We start from the raw sequence: 17,444 nt of genomic DNA on the forward strand, positions 1-17,444 counted from the left end.
AGCCCTCCCCTGTCAGCAGGCAATCACTAGAAAGTGTCTGTTCTTTTGTCTTTCTAAGCTGTGATGCCTTCTAATTTTTATACACACCACCACGTGTAAATTGCCCAGAATATGCACGTGTGTGTGCGCGCACACACACACCAGAGATTTGTGCAGAATGCACCAAGTTGGAATGGTGCCAAGACCATGATGTGAGAACACACCAGAACACTGTGGGATCCCCTGCACATCTCTACTGACTTTGTGCAAATGAACCTAAATCAACCCACTCAGACAGGAGCTTCCACCCTGTCAGTCAAGTGAAGTGGTTATAACAGGTAGACCACACAGCCTCTCAAACTGTGTGGTTCTGAACTTCTGTCCTATCCTGTCTAAAACTAGGGCCACCCATGTCTGCTGTCAGCGTCAGCCTCGCTTGTCACGTGAGGCGCGTGCAAGAGTTTTTAAGTCAGATCAAGAGTCCTCAAAAGCAGTGATGTTAGCGAAGGCCAGGTCGGTCTGTTAATGTTCCCCTCCCTGTCCACCCCAGCAAAACCCAGCAATACGACTGTAAATGGTACATTCCGCTCACGGACCTCAGCTTCCAGATGGTGGACGAGTTGGAGGCGCTACCCAACATCCCTCTGGTGCCAGATGAGGAACTGGATGCCTTGAAGATCAAAATCTCCCAAATCAAGAGCGACATCCAACGAGAGAAGGTGAGACCATCTAGGAGAGCACCCACCAGGTTCTTTGTAGTCTGAGAGCAGAGCAGGCCCTCATGTGCACGCCACACAGGGACTTCCTCAGTCTGGGTCAGGTATCTGGCCCCACAGCTGGTCTCCAGGATCTACTGGAAACCTTGAGAGTTCCCAGCTCCCAGAGTACTGCCCATCTGATCCTAGATGGACTCTGGTGGTTTTGAGAGCCTCCAGCTAAATTTGAGTTCTCATACCAAAGTCATTAGCAAGCCACCCAGCCCCGATGGGAAATGAGGCTTACTGGTGACGGTGCCCACAGAGTCCTGTTATAGGATACTTGCCTTGTCTGTAAAATGGCCTGATACCCAGGTGCCTGACTTGTGAGCAGAGACGCTTGCACCAGAGGTTTGTTTGCACTCCTGGGTGCCCTGTGGTTCCTTTCTGACCCATGTCCAGTTTAAGCCTGCCTCTCCACCACTCAGATGTTAAGAGCCCAACCTTATGCCTCCCCTTTCCCACCTTCTCATCTTTTTCCTCCACCCCATCCTTGCATCCCAAGAAAACCTGGCCTAAGGTAGGCTCTGATCTTACTCATGGGAGATGTCGATTTAATATATGGCCACAATAGGAAACAAGCTGGAAGATTTATTACTCGCAGATCCTGAACAAGAAAGGTATACAGGGCAGGAGAACCATTTTTCTACCACCCCCCTCCCCAAGACACATCAAGTAGAAATTAAAAAAAAAAAAATCAGGCAGAGAAAGGGTGCCTACTCGGGACGACAGAAGCATTCTCTTACTTCTGTTTTCTACGAGATGGTCTTGCTGAGTGGTCCTGGCTGGTATCCTGAGCCTAAGCAGTGGTCTCACCAGCCTCCTCCGTAGTTGGGACTTCAGACGTGTGTGCCATTTGGCCTTGTTCACCTAGCAGTGTAATAGGGAATGGGGTACGGATCGATCTGAGTTCGCACGCCAGTGTTTGAATGTTCTGCCTAAAAGGAATTGGAAAAGTAGAGAGGCTGGACTCCTAGGCAAGAGAGGGGCCTCCAGGGTGTGGCCTTCTGCCATCACACCTCGAAGTCCTTGTCTTTGGAGCTTTTGGGGTTCATCATGCTGACGTTCAGGCAGTGTCCAGGGATGTGCATAGCCACTTAGTGGAGTCCCACTTAGTGGAGTCCCGCTTAGGCTGTCGGGCACTCGAAGTCTGGGACATGAGGCTGGTGGGTGTGGCCCCTCCAGCTGTTTTGGATCGCAAGCCCCTGATTTTTTTTTTTTTTTTCTGCTGAAAAGCTTTTAGAAGTGTAAGGAGTGAGAACAAGAGCCCCTAGAGTCTGGGGTTAATCCAGACCAGAGTGGGGACCTGGCATCAGCCACACACAAGCTGTATCATCAGAAGACTGGCCTTAGCTCAGGGACGCTCCCCAGATCCCTGTTGGAGGTGGATGCAGCAGGACAGGCCCCCTTCAGCCTGTATACCCCTTCCTAGATTGCCACACTGCAAGTGTAGCCATGTTTAGCAGCATGTAACAGAAGTTCATAGTTTCAGAGAGGGAGACCCAAGACCACAGTAGATAATCAATCGGTCATTGATTCGTGGCCTCAGTAGTAGAGTGTCTCTGAGCAGAGCCACTGCTGGGTCCTCAGGGCTCCTGGGCCCTGCTGCCTGCTTGTGTGTGTGTTTCCATCCCCCATCCTGCTCTGCCTCTGGGAGTTGGGATTGGGGACCTAGCTTATGAGAGGCCTGGGTCTTCTTTCCAGGGTAGAGTGGCTTCAGGAACTTTCCACACAGCTCAGGGCAGGGAGAGGTTTTTATTTGTCTTAGTCAGGGTTTCTATTCCTGCCCCAAACATCATGACCAAGAAGCAAGTTGGGTAGGAAAGGGTTTATTCAGCTTACGTCCATATTGCTGTTCATCACCAAAGGAACTCAAGCAGGTCAGGAAGCAGGAGCTGATGCAGAGGCCATGGAGGGATGTTACTTACTGGCTTGCTCAGCTTGCTTGCTTTTTCTTTTTTTTTTAAAGATAGATTTATTTATTTATTTATTTATTTATTTATTTATATGAATACACTGTAGCTGTACAGATGGTTGTGAGCCTTCATGTGGTTGTTGGGAATTGAATTTAGGACCTCTGTTCCCTCTGGCCCAAAGATTTATTTATTATTATAAATAAGTATACTGTAGCTGTCTTCAGACGCACCAGAAGAGGGCATCAGATCTCATTACAGATGGTTGTGAGCCACCATGTGGTTGCTGGGATTTGAACTCGGGACTTTTGGAAGAGCAGTCAGTGCTCCTAACTGCTGAGCCATCTCTCCAGTCCCAGCTTGCTTTCTTATAGAACTCAGGACTACCAGCCCAGGCATGGCACCACCCACAATGGGCCCTCCTACCCTTAATCACTAATTGAGAAAATGCCTTACAGCTGGATCTCATGGAGACATTTCCTCAAGGGAGGCTCCTTTCTCTGTGATAACTCCAGCTTGTGTCAGGTTGATGCACAAAACCAGCCAGTACAACCATGATGATGTTCATCTTAATGTACTAGGATCCTCTCCTCCCCACCCAACATCCCAGGGGCCTGATGTTAAATGTGACCAAGGCAGCCAGGCGGTGGTGGCGCACGCCTTTAATCCCAGCACTTGGGAGACAGAGGCAGGTGGATTTCTGAGTTCGAGGCCAGCCTGGTCTACAGAGTGAGTTCCAGAACAGCCAAGGCTACACAGAGAAACCCTGTCTCGAAAAAACAAACAAACAAACAAACAAACAAACAAAAGTGACCAAGGCAGGTAGCAGGTAGAAGGTCCCGTAGGTCTTAGTCACTCCTGAGTAATGTCCTGGTTTTGAAAAGGGTGAAGGCCTCCCCTCTGCTTTTATGAGAAGGCCTGCCTCCTTCCGGAAGGGCACATCCCTAGTTTGTCCTGGGGCTCAACCCTACGGAAAAGGCTATTCACGTCTTCTAAAGGGTACCAGCAACAGCCGATGCAGGTGGGCTGTACTGAGCAGGCAGATGGGATGTCTGTGTTGCATGAGCCCGGGGTTAAGGATAGAGAGCAGTGGGTCACCACTGAGGGGGGAGCAGGCGGCGTTGGTTCCAGATGAAAAGGCTGGGCTGTTCTCTCCGCAGAGGGCCAACAAAGGCAGCAAGGTCATGGAGAGGCTGAGGAAGAAGCTGTCAGAGCAAGAGTCACTGCTGCTCTTAATGTCCCCCAGCATGGCCTTCCGGGTTCACAGTCGCAATGGCAAGGTGAGTGCGGTCCAGACTCACCCAGCTGCCCGCCGTCCCCAGCTCACGGATGCATGTCACATGTCCCGTGAAGGCACACGTCCCTCTGACCGTGCTTTGGGCTATGGTCTCCATAACAGCTGACTCAGCTCCCACAGCCGGAAGTGGCAAGGGCTCCAGGGAGGGAACAGGGTAGGCAGTGTGTTTGCCGATGCAACCTTGAGTACAAGAGCTCTACCTGGGGACCTCCAGGGTCATTGACATTCTCTTACGTCTGGTGCCATCTGTAGCCCAAGCCTCTCTGTCCATAGCACTATATGTACTTGTGGACACATAGGATGATTTACTCTTTAGCACATGGCAGGGAAGACAGATGAGAGATTTTGTAGACCCTTGTCTCCGTCTTGTCTTCTTTTTGTTGTTGTTGTTGGTTGGTTGGTTGGTTGGTTGGTTGGTTTGGTTTTTGGTTTTTTTCGAGACAGGGCTTCTCTGTATAGCCCTGGCTGTCCCAGAACTCGCTCTGTAGACCAGGCTGGCCTCGAACTCAGAGATCCACCTGCCTCTGCCTCCCAAGTGCTGGGATTAAAGGCTTGTGCCACCACTGCCCCGCTCCGTCCTGTCGTCTTCCGGATTGGATGCAGAGGTTGGATGGCCATCAGCCCTCACCTTAAAGAACTATCTCATAACTCCTCCATATCCTTAAGCTGCACCTCCGTCTCTGCCAGAGTCACCCCCTGACCCAGACATTTCAAGTAAGGCTTATCCTAGACACAGACTGTACTAGATTTGGGTCCCGTGGCCCCAAGTACAGTCAGTACAGTAGAGTGTGTAAAACGGTCAGCTTGGCCATGAGCACACCTGGACTCAGCCAGCTGGTGTGTGTCTCGGACGGCCCTCTGGGTTCTCCCAGTATTGATCCAGCCAGACCGGAGATAACTGGGTATGCTCTTCTTTTCGCTCACCACAGAGTTACACATTCCTCATTTCCTCTGACTATGAGCGAGCAGAGTGGAGAGAGAGTATCCGCGAGCAGCAGAAGAAATGTGAGTTCGGCCTTTTGCATTCGGGGCTGGATGGATTCTCTGTGGGCAGCTGCTGATGTTCTAGTTTTTCTCTTCTCCCTTCTCCCTGTTTTTCGGCTCTGTTCCTCTTTCTGGAGGGGCTTTAGACCCTGGGCAAATATATGGAAAATGTATGGAGCCCCACCTAAATCTGCAAGCACATAAGCTCCCCAGCCCGTGTGTGCTCTCCCACCCATCCTGCCCTTTGACCTGAGATTCCTTCCCTGGGCTATCCCAAACCCCTCCTCGTTGTCAGCCGTTCCTCACACAAGCTCACACACCTTCCGCCCTTCTCACCTGTCCCAGCCAGGCCTTTATGGCATAATCTCCCATCTCCTTGGGCCTCCTCTGTTTACCAGCTACTCCCCTGGGGACTCCATTGCCCTCCCTCTGCAGGCAGTGATGCAGGAGGAGTCTTTGGCTGGACCCACCTAAGGAACCATCTCTGCCCGGCTGACCCCAAGACCAGACACTTAGTCCTCATTGGAATGGCCCCTTCCCTCTATAGGCAATTCCTTCTCTTGGCTGCTCTATCCTTTTCTGGAATTGTTATCTGCTCTGTGGGTCCCGGGACAGTGTTGGAAGCAGAGTGGTAGACCGTACCCCAAAGCCTTATGCTTCAGCTGCCCAGCTCCTCATTAGCCAAGAACTGTGTCCTCCGAGGCCTGCTTGTTCCATAGTGCTAGGGCAGGTCCTGTGGAAGTTGGGGTTGGGGTTCAGTTTCTGCAGAGGCAGCTGTGGGCTCTGCATGCCTCTGACCCTTCCTGAGCTCTCGTCTCAAAAGCTCATCGTTTATGCCTTTGCTGAGAGCTAAGACCACCTCTTCCTTTCAGTGCTTCTGTGGCCTGGAAGAGATCAAGGAGCTCCTGCCAGGGCTTGTGTCTCAGAGATTCTTGGCTTAACATGGGGATCCAAACCATTTCCAGTTTGGCAGCATCTGTTCCCGCTCAGAGGTGCACCCAGAAAAAACTCTTTTTGTCACCTGAGAGAGAGAGGCAGAAACCCACCTTTGCAGAGTCGAGGGCAGAGCTACACTGATGTCTGTCTGCGGAGACTTGCCACAGTAATGTTATCCAGGCCGACGTGTCCTGCACGTTGGTGGCAAGTCGATGCTTGTGAACATGAGGCTATAAGCAATATTGACAATCTTCACAGGAGCCCTGGGGCCTGGGCTCTCCGGGGCCTCGTCTTGCACTGGAGCTAAACCTGCATTTTAACTGGGAGCCATCAAGCCCCCGTGGGGGCCCTGCTAATCCTCCCCCCACACTTACGTTGTGAAGGCCGTGGGAGAGCTCCAACCTAGACTGACCTGTCTCCATACCTGCTCCACCTCCTCAGGTTTCAAAAGTTTCTCTCTGACGTCTGTGGAGCTACAAATGCTGACCAACTCCTGTGTAAAACTTCAGACCGTTCACCACATTCCACTGACCATCAACAAAGAAGGTAGGGCTGGGCTTCAGGGTGTCAGGCTGAGCCATTTCGAGCCATTTCTCCCTTTGAAGCTGTTGCTGGGCAGTCAAAGTGACCAACCATGGCTTTTTTTTTTTTTTTAAAGATTTTTTTATTTTCATGCGTAAGTACACTGTAGATGTCTTCAGATGCACCAGAAGAGGTCAGATCTCATTATGGGTGGTTGTGAGCCACCATGTGGTTGCTGGGATTTGAACTCAGGACCTTTGGAAGAACAGTTGGTGGTCTTACCTGCTGAGCCATCTCACCAGCCCCCAACCATGGCTTTTGTCCCCCTAGCCATAAGGCTTTTGTGACACACAGTCAGTACAGTGGATGGAAACCTGGGCTAACACTTAGAGTCATGCCAGGTTTTGTATGCGGTGCCACCCAGGGGTCTGCCCACACCCACGTCACCCTGACCCCTTTTCCTTGCTTTGGAGCTGTGTTTGGAGTTGGTCACTCCTTTGCCTGTGCTTTGAAGCCAACTAGATCCTCAGATTCTAAATGCAGAACCCACAAAGGGCACATACTCAGATGGATGATACTACTGTGCCCAGTGCTGGATCAGCCTTCCCCCACCCCCCATCCTGGTGAGGCAGAGGGTTAACCTCCTTGATCTCTTGTACAGATGATGAGTCTCCTGGACTCTACGGCTTCCTGCATGTCATCGTCCACTCAGCCACCGGGTTCAAGCAGAGCTCAAGTAAGTAGCCGAGGGAGGGTTGTGATAGACCCTCTGAGTAAAGTTTAACTAAGGATCGTCCCCTAAGAAAGCCAGGAAGCCTGGCTTACCCAGGGAAGCCAGTCAGATGTCCACGGGGGTGGGGGGAAAGTGCCATTCTTTGAGGGACTATGTTAGTTTAAGCCAAGCCTGCTGGGAATGGGATTGTTTTCCTCGGCCTCCTACCCTGCCCCAGCCCTCCCGACACATATCTGTCTCATATGCCTGCGTGAGCTGCCCCCCTGCCGGCAGGTCTTTTAATTATTAGGTCTGGAATTTGAGCCCAAAGCTTGATAGCAGCACAGCAAGATGCCAGGAAGCCTGGTCTCCTGTCCAACAGCCCCACAGTCCCATCAGCAGGAGGAGCTGTTGTGTTATGTGGACATAGAATACCCTTTTCTCTCCCAGCTAACTGCTCTACCTGTCTGAGGGTGACCACACTGCAGCTGGACTGATCTTCTAGCCTAGCTCCCCGCCACAGCTCTTAGGCCCGTGGTCCGAGGCTGAAGGGCAAGTGCAGTTTTGACCCTTGCCACAGTCGCTGCAGAACAAGAGCCTCGACAAATTCTGGAATGGATCTGATAAGGGACTTGTGTCTAAAACATACAGGAAACTCTTAGAGCCAAGCATTAGGAAAATGCAGTTAGGTTTTTTTGTTTTGTTTTGTTTTGTTTGTTTGTTTGTTTGTTTTTTACTTTTTTAACGAGGAGTGGATTGATGAGATAGCTCAATAGGTAGAAAAGCTGCCCATGCCTGAGCACCTAAGTTTGGTCTCTGGAACCCATGATAAAAGGGGAGAACCTACCCCTAGAAGCCATCTTTTGACTTCCATACGTGCACCATGAGCACACAAAGGCACACGTCATACACACATGCACACACACAACACACACACATGGGTATGCTCACACACGTGCGAATAATGACGTTGGTAAAATCATTTGTTTACATGTGGGAAAGATTTGGACACCTCACCAAAGAGATATAGGTAGCCGGTCGATACATAAGGAGATGCTTGCCATGTAAGGAAAGTGAGAATTGAAGCAACTTGGAGATATTTGTTCATGCTCCTTGAGTCAGTGATCATCAGAAACATGTACAGCAGGACTGGAAGTGTTGTTCAGTGGTAGAGCCCCTCTCTGGCCTGAAATGAGGCCCTGGGCTCCAACCTCAACACCTTAAAACAAAAGAAACATTGAACAGTATCAAGTATCAGCAATACTTGAATGGAACCATTGTGTGCCGCGTATTGCATGTGTAGAGGTCACAGCCATCCTGGGACACATTGCAGATTTTTTGTTTGTTTGCTTGTTTGTTTGGTGCTGGGAGCTAAACCCAGGGCCGTGTGCATCTGAGCACAAGCTCTATCATTGAGCCCCACTCCCCTTGCCCAGTTCCTTCCAAAGAGCAACAAACCTCCCATGCATATGTGCCACCAATACTACCCTTCAGTATTCACCTTAGAGAACGGAAAGCAGCCGTCCACACACAGTCTCGTGCAGGTGTCCTGTGGCTCCCATCCGATGACTCATCCAAAAGGGAATGAGCTGGGCTGGAGAGATGGCTCGGAGGTTAAGAGCACTGACTGCTCTTCCAGACGTCCTGAGTTCAATTCCCAGCAACCACATGGTGGCTCACAACCATCTGTCATGGGATCCGATGCCCTCTCTTGGTGTGTCTGAAGACATCAATAGTGTACTCTTACACATTAAATAAATAAATAAATAAATAAATAAATAAATAAATAAAATCTCTCTTGAAGAAAAAAAAAAAAGAGCCAGGCAGTGGTGGCGCACGCCTTAAATCCCAGCACTTGGGAGGCAGAGGCAGGCAGATTTCTGAGTTTGAAGCCAGCCTGATCTACAGAGTGAGTTCCAGGACAGCCAGGGCTACATAGAGAAACCCTGTCTTGAAAAACAACAACAACAAAAATTTTTTTTTAAAAATTATGAGCTAGCTACTGATAGATGAAACAACTTGGACGAACATAAAAACACACTGAAGGAAATTATACAAAAAAAAATCTATATATTGTATCATTCTGCATATGTTATATTTGTCAAAGAGGTAAAGGTTGAAGTCAGACAAACTATCGAGTGTCAGGTTAAAGGAAAGAATGAAATTTGCTTATGATTGGATTCAAGAATCCAATCAAGAATAATAATTTTCTGAAATTGTATTATTTGTATAATTTTTTTTTAGTTTATCAGAAATTACCAAAGCTGAGAATGGTGGTGCACACCCATATTCCCATCACTTAGGAGACAGAAGGACTGTGAATTCTCAGGTAGTCTGGGTTGCATTGTGACATCCTGTCTCAAAAAAAGCAAAATACAGTCATCAAGCCATATAGTTCCTGCAGATGAGCTACTGGCGTATACATGATTCCTCTGAAGCTGTAACAGGCTAATTCGTCCCAAACTCTTCTCTCTTTGCAGCCCTATGTATACTGGTATTTATTGGCTACATTAGCTTCCTATTTATTTATTTATTTATTTATTTAATTTTTTGGCTTTTCCAGACAGGGTTTCTCTGTATAGCCCTGGCTGTCATGGAACTCACTCTGTAGAAGCTGGCCTCGAACTCAGAAATCCTCCTGTCTCTGCCTCCCAAGTGCTGGGATCAAAGGCGTGTGCCACCACCGCCTGGCCCCTTTTTAATTTTTTTATACATTTATTTATTTGCCATGACAAAGGGAGTTATAAAGAAAGCCTTTAGTTGGGCATTAGAGTCCCTGATGGCAGAGTGAAGGTACCACAGCAGGTGGCTGGAACAGCCTCTGAGAGTTCCCGGTCTCAGAGTAAGAAGCAGAGAGCACACTGGGAATCATACAAGTCTTTTGAAACCTCAGAGCCCACCCCCAGTGACACACCTCCTCCAACAAGGCCACGCCTCCTAATCCTTCCCAAACAGTTCACCAACTGGGGACCAAGTATTCAAACATAGGAGCCTACAGGGGCTATTCTCAGTTCAACCACCACATGTGAAGAGGGCAGAGGACAACTTGGAGGGTGCACCATGTGGATCCCAGGGATTGAACTCATATTTTCAGCATTGGCGACAAGCTCCATTACCTATTAATCTATCTCATCAGCCCCTGTGTTTTCTTAGCTTCTTTTCTTACTGCTGTGACAAATACTACAACATACAATGAAAATACTAGAAAATACAAAGGGCTACAAAATGCAACAGCTACTTAAGGAAGTAGTCCATCACGTACAAATATGGGGTCACATTGTATCCACACTCAGAGCAGAGGTGAACACTCAGCTCACATTGTCCTTTTCATTTAGCTCATAGGCATTTAGGAATATTCTCACTTCTGTCCTTAGATAATTTTCTCACAGTCATGCCCGAGACTTTTTTCCCCCTTGATGATTCTAATTTCCATCCTGTTGATGATCAAGGTCAGCTATTGAAATAACATACTTTGTCAACTTGACACTTTGAAGCCATAACTTTCAGCCTCTTTCCCCCATAGCTTCATGACTATCTCAAATGTAAAACATATTAACTCTCTACTTCCAAAACTCCCCATAGTGTTTTACAACTTCAACACGGCTTAAATGTCTCAAGTCTCATCTTATCTGATCTACTATAAAGCAAAAACAAGTTACATGTCTCCAACATACAATAAACATTACCATAGCAAAAGGCAAGAACATGGGGGTGGTGACAGGGACATAGCAAGGGATGAAGGAATAAAGCAAGAGTTAAAATTCAGCGGGGCAAACACTAAATCCTGCAGCTAAATCGATCAGCATCTGGGACTCATGATGGAACTGTCTGAACTCCAAAAGGGTTAGGTAGCTTCTCTCTTGCCCAGTTCTACCACATGCAGCCCCTCCCTTGGTCAGAACTACCCCCATACCTGTAGCTTTCCTTGGTAGCTATCCATGGTCCTGGCATCTTCAGCATGCTGGGTCTCCATTGCAAATTGGGCTTTACCCTCATGGCTTTACCCATTGGCCTCTTGGGGCCTCCTTAAAGACACTCCAACTCAGTTATCTATTGTGTGGCTCTCTGGAACTGTTGTGCAAGATCCCATGACCACCCCACCTCAGTCTTGCATCTTTTATGTCTGTAAAATCAGTACCGTGTAGACTGTTTTACAGCCAGCTGGGGATGGAACCTGGCCCCCTTGCACCACAGTTGCTTGCCTCAGCTTCTGTGGGCTGACCCTGGGGAAGCTGGACAGTTGCTTTCCAGGAGCAGGGCAGCACTTCTAGTCTCTTAAGGTTTCATTGTTTTGAAGAGACACCATGACCAAGGCAACTCTTACAAAGGACATTTAATTGGGGCTGGTTTACAGGTTCAGAGGTTCAGTCCTTTGTCATCATCTTAGGAAGCGTGACAGCGTCCGGGCAGACTTGTTGCTAGAGAAAGCCAAGAGTTCTACATCTTGATCCAAAGGCAGCCAGGAAAAGAATATTTTTCACACTGGGTGGAGCTTAACCATAGGACCTCAGTGCCCACCCCCACAATGACACACTTTCTTCAACCTACTCCACATCTACTCCAACAAGGCCACACCTCCTCCTAGTGCCAGTTCCCGTGGGCCAAGCATGTTCAAACCACCACACTTAGGTTAGACTGTCTCCTTTCGAATGGATTTGCATTTTCACATTGGAGACTTTGGTGCGTGGGGTCCTGCGTCACCTCAGGGCACCTGTCTTTTTTTCCCAATTCTAAGCACAAGATTTGTCTTTAACAATTACCCCCACATTTTCACCATGGGCCTTGACTGTAGCTTTCAACCCACCCAAGCCCTTTTTCTTAGCAAACTGCACATCTTTTATGTCTGGCTAAGAGCAGCAGCAGCAGCATCCAAAGCCTGGATGTCAATTTCCCTTTGAATTTTTTTCCATGAAACAAATTAGTCCATTATTTTTTAAATTCAGCCTCACTCGTAAGCCAGATCATAACCTGAATGGCCTCTCTCCCAGTTCCTCTCTGAAACCTAACAAGGTAGGCCTCCACTGTCCAATTTCTCTGGGTCTTCTGTTCCTCCAGACTCCCACCAGAATGACTTACTGAACTGCTCACAACATTCAAAGGCATTCCTAACCCCACGTTCCAGACTCTTCCACATTCCTCCAACAAACCATTTCCAAAGTCCTAGAAGCACAGTCAGATCGATCACAGGAACACACATACACACACACATACACACACACACACACTACCACCACCACTACTCCACCCTACCCCACCCCTGACCCTCACTCATGCTAGGACTTTTCTTGTGTTAGTTACTTTTCAGGTTGTTGCACAAACATCCCAACCAATGCAGCTTAAGGAGAGAAGGGTTTATCTTGGCTCACAGTCCTTCATCGTGTGGAAGTCATGAAGGCAGGAGCTTGAGACAGTTGGTTACGTTGTATCCAGTCAGGAAGCAGAGCACGAGAAGTGCCTACTCTAGCTTGCTTCCTCTTTTTAGTCAGTATGTTGAAAGGCATCACACCTTCCTTTAGGGTGGGTCTTTGCATCTCAGTTAATTTAGATAATGGTTTGCTTGCAAAGGATATCTATATCCAGTGAGTTGCTAAGATTAACCGGATGGATGTTCCATGAGCATCTTCATCCCTTATCAGGCCTTCCCCCAGAGGTCATCCAGTAACAGGCAGATGATACCCCGGCTGCCTTTCCAACTCTGACTTACCTCTCCTGACTTCCCATGGTCCTTTTCTGTGTGATGTCATACTCTTTAAACTTAACATTCCCAAGCCAAACCTAGTCACTTGCAGCTTCTGTTCCACTTTGTGACCCTTTGCTGTCAGCCAGATGCCATCCTCTACCAGTGTCTCAATCTGTATCCATCTGGACTCTTGACGCTGTCGTTGATAGCTGTCCTGTTCCATCCCTTGCCCTATGAGTGATGGTACATCATGGCACTTCATCTTGGTCTCTAGATCTTTGACATGGACACCCTTGCTCCCTAGCTGGGTCGTTTCTAAAATGCAGAACTCCCTCCCACCTGCCTTTTGCCACTTAGAGTTGGCCAGACAGGTGCCTCCTTTTCTTCCTGTGCCCTGCAGTGGTGTGGAACTTCCTGTGCACTAACTCTGCCTGGTACCATTCAGATCAGGCTCTGCTCAGATCATGGGAGCTTCCCCCCGAGTCTCCAGTTTCCGGGATAGGAGACGTCTGCTGTGGCCCCTCTGGGCAGCACCCATGCTGGCTGCCGGTGCCTCGGTCCCCTTCCTCGCTGCATACCAGCATAGGTTCCCTGTCACTGAAGGGGCTTTAGCAGCTGATTTCTAAGCAATGTGGAAATGGGTATTTTTAAAAGGCCTGTTTCCCAGCTCCTCTGGCAGGTCAAGGGGCCTGGGTTCGTGCCAGCCACTATTATTTTACACTGGGTAGACTTTTTGTTTTTCCTGGTTTTTTAAATAGTACCTATTCTTAAGATGAGGCTGGCAGTATAGATATCAGCCAGACTCTCCCTGTCCCTTTCTCACAGATCTGTACTGCACCCTGGAGGTGGACTCCTTTGGGTATTTTGTGAATAAAGCGAAGACTCGAGTCTACAGGGACACGACGGAGCCGAACTGGAATGAGGTGAGGAACCCGCTTCCGCCAGGATGTTTTCCACAGATCTTAATCTCCAGGGGCTCCCTAAGGGCTTCCCCCGAAAGAAAGCCACATGGTTGCCAGCATTCCTGGAATCTCCTAGAGGTTGGTGGGAGGAGGAAGGTGTGTGTTACAGCCAAAAGATCTTATCTCCATGTCCCTGAGAATCTTCCCCACCCACCCCAGCACCAAGAAAGAACCTGTTTTTCCAGAGAAGTGTTTAAAGAGAATACTTTAAAAGGACTCTTGAGTCCTACTAAAGCCTATTGTACAATTGTTAGGATTCCATTTTTATCTTTTCCTCAGAGGCTGGAATGAGATCATGTGGCTATTCTGGTTCCAGAGTTCTTAGTCCCTGCTTGTCAGGGCAGGAGGCCTGGCCCCCCGGACCTCCCTTATTGTTTCCAAGAGCCCTGTGTGTGTGTCTTGCGACACCAGGTTTGTGTAGTCTCCTGTCTGTACTCCTCAAACCTTGGGTCTTGTGAGCGGAATGACTGTACACAGGTAGCGTGCATCATAAAGTCCTCAGACCTGTAAGCTGCCACTTCTGGTCTCCGTGGTTGCTGTAACCCTAAAGAACCTTGCTTTAGTTGGCATAAGAGGAGCAGCCAAGCTACAGGGCTGCCTCCCAACCCTTGCCCACTGAGGAATGAACGATGAAACACCAGGCAGCTTGGTCTAATCTGCCTTGATCATGTCGCTAGTGGTATGACTGTGGGACCAGATCCCAGGCCTTGCTACATAGCATCCCCGAATTATCTGTCATTACCCATGTTATCTAAATAGGACAAGGGTCCCAGGAGTTACCTTTCTGGACATCTGAGCACAAAGGGCCAAATATAAGCTATGATGGTGGCAGGAGGAAGCCATAGGAGGCTTGCTTAGTGATACATTGTAGTCCCAGTACATGGAGATAGAGGCAGGAGAGTTTCCTAGCCTTTAAGCCTTATGTTATTTACATAGTAAATAACATCAGCTGCCTCTTTAAAAAAAGAAAAAGAAAAAGAAAGTCGTGTGAGACCCATTGTAGGAGGCTTTTCAGAAAGCAAGGCCGTTGGGGAATTGTGACCCTCACAGAGGCAACAAAGGTAGATTCTAGGTAGGGTGTGAAAGGTCCAGGTAGGAGTCATCATTCCAAAGCTCTAGGGAGGCCTTAGAGGTCTAGGTTACCTGATGTGCACATGCAGGTCATTCAGGGAACGCACATACTCCTGACACATCTTCCCAGAAAGAGCTGCTCTGCCCAGGTAGAGCCATGCATGCCCAGCTAGAGCCAAGCATGCATAAGCATGGATGGAAAATGCAGAATTCATTGGATGCTCAGAGGGTTGGTAGAGGGGCAAGTTAACTCCACGTTAAGCAGCAGGCAAAGCTCAAGGGATCATTCCAAAGCCTTCTGTCCCGCCCATCCGTGGATTACAGTTTATTTTAAAATAGAATTTTACTGAAGCCGGAGCTTGTACTTCTAAACACTGAATTGTTTGCCCTAATCCCAATTTCATCTTCAGTCTTAAGTTCACAGCAGAATCAAGAGAAAGGGCAGGAACTCACATGTATCCCCTACTATTAAAATCCCATGTGATGTAGTTTGCCTACGTCAATAAAGCCTGCATCACCCAGAGGCTGCTGTTGATGTGAGATGTAGACTCTGTTGATTTTCACAAATAAATAGTGACTGTGTCTTCTATTACAGTTGAGACATTCAAACTTATCAGATATCAATCTCTAATAATCACCCAGTGCTGTTGGCATCCTTTGGAGTTAGATGTTGGTGTACCAAGTTTGAAGTAGGTTTGAGAGGGTTTAAAAGTTTCCAGAAACACCCGGCCAAAGACCCGCAGTGTAGTGACAAGGATGCTAGTGAAGGTCCCAGAACCAAATGAGGGGTACCATTTGTTGTCCAGCCCAGACATGACATTGGACTGCCCGCCCCAATGGGCACTTGGGGCACAATGCCCCACTTGGTTGGACCTGTTTGTTCACAGGTAACTTTCTTTCTTTGGGGGAACCACAGGAGTTTGAGATCGAGCTAGAAGGCTCCCAGACCCTGCGGATACTATGTTACGAAAAGTGTTACAACAAGATGAAGATGACAAAGGAGGATGGCGAGAGCGCAGACAAGCTCATGGGGAAAGGCCAGGTCCAGGTGAGCCCCACCCACCCGTCCCACCCCATCTGGATGCTCCATGGCCTCTCCCATGGAAGGCTGCTTAAACTGCCTAACTCTTGGGACGGAGTGGATTGTCATCCCTGTCGTGGTTCCTTCCTTTCTCTCTCTGTCAGTTATATCCTGTCTTGTTCCCACAGATTGATTTTGTTGTTGTTGTTGTTGTTATTGTTATACTTGTTCTTGCAACTGAAGCCATAGTTTCTCTATGTGAGCTCTAGCAGCCCACAGGCAGATGGGTAGGTAAGGCCCTGGGCTAAAATTGGTTATAAAACCATCTCCCTTTGGAAAAGCAGGAGTCCCGGAGCCTCTTCATTTTCTGTCTGGGGTATAGACCCAGTTTTCAGCTACTTTCCTGAACAGCATACCCACAGGTCCCCCAGAGTTAGTATTCTAACATCATACACATCCCAGGCCCTGGTATCCTCTTAAAGTCTCAACTGCCCAGCTCACTCAAGGGTGTAACGAGAACATCTTGTGTATTGTACGGATGCCTCACCTGTCAATTATATAGCCTATAGCCTATGGCTTAGACAGGAAATAGAAGGTGGACCATCAAAAGGAGAGAGAGTTCTGGGAGAGGAGGAGATTCTCTGGGAAGCTGTGATGAGCTAGATGCATGGTACCAGAGCACAGGTAACCAGCCATGTGGCAAAAATATAAGCTAGAATAAATGGGATATTTTAAGTTATATCCAGTGAGAGAAGAGCCTAGCTCTATGGCCAAGGTGTTTGTAAATATATTTTTGAATCTGAGTCTTATTTCTGGGAGCATGGGGCTGGAGGAAGACCCAGGGCTAACGTCTATACAGGGGTGATCCCGGGAATGCCAACAGACTGAGTGCCTGGCTCCTTTGTGGGCTTATCAAGTTAGCAAAGAGAAATTCAGGTCCCCCCCTAGTTGTTGACTTAAATGACTTGAGTTTTCACCTCAACTCTTGGGAACGGTTGGATTTGAACCAGGACCCCTAAGTACTACTACTAGAAAGCTAGGGGTTTCAGTGGGAAGTGAACAAAACTAGCTTATCAAACCAAGCTCCTTCACAACCCGCTTGCTGTAACTCTCCTATATGAACAAGATGTTTCCTGCTGCATTTGCTTTTTTGTCAAGGCGCTCAGATGCCCCGCGCCAGCCTAGCAGAGAGAAGAGAATTTCCAGTGCCAGAAAGCAGGGAAGGCAGCAAAGACAGACAGACAGACAGACTCAGGATGCTTCCAAGAGGGAAGAGACACCTTTACGTAGGACAGGGCTCAACTCCAGATAGCGCACAGGCAAGTGGGAATGGACAGCCAGGGAGCAGGGTAAGGGTCGGTGGGTGGAGATTTTCTTTCTGAAGGAAAGTCAGGTGAGCAGACATTGTCTGGAGGAAGGTAGGAGACAAAGAACCCAACTAAATATCAAAAATGGGGGTGGGGGCACACCTGTAATCCAGCACTTTGGAGGTAGAGACAGGAAAAAAAAATCCACAGCAAGTCACAACCACATAGTGAATTGTTTGAGGCCAGCCTGGGCTCTGTGAGGCACTGTCAAAATAATAATGATGGCGATGATGATGATGGTGGTG

At 48.4% G+C, this 17,444-nt stretch overlaps 1 protein-coding gene across 1 annotated transcript in view; it reads left to right on the top strand.

Moving 5' to 3' along the window:
- Bcr (BCR activator of RhoGEF and GTPase) overlaps positions 1–17,444 on the top strand; it is a 129,324-nt gene that overhangs the window by 94,996 nt on the left and 16,884 nt on the right. Inside the window, exons 10-16 of the mRNA XM_031348559.1 lie at positions 530–698; positions 3,808–3,927; positions 4,874–4,949; positions 6,306–6,410; positions 7,048–7,122; positions 13,604–13,701; positions 15,728–15,859. Coding sequence (XP_031204419.1) covers positions 530–698; positions 3,808–3,927; positions 4,874–4,949; positions 6,306–6,410; positions 7,048–7,122; positions 13,604–13,701; positions 15,728–15,859 — 775 coding nt within the window. The remainder of the gene's footprint in view (positions 1–529; positions 699–3,807; positions 3,928–4,873; positions 4,950–6,305; positions 6,411–7,047; positions 7,123–13,603; positions 13,702–15,727; positions 15,860–17,444) is intronic.

The sequence above is a fragment of the Mastomys coucha genome, unplaced genomic scaffold (assembly GCF_008632895.1).
Source record: "Mastomys coucha isolate ucsf_1 unplaced genomic scaffold, UCSF_Mcou_1 pScaffold3, whole genome shotgun sequence".
In the NCBI taxonomy this organism is placed as follows: Eukaryota; Metazoa; Chordata; class Mammalia; order Rodentia; family Muridae; genus Mastomys; species Mastomys coucha.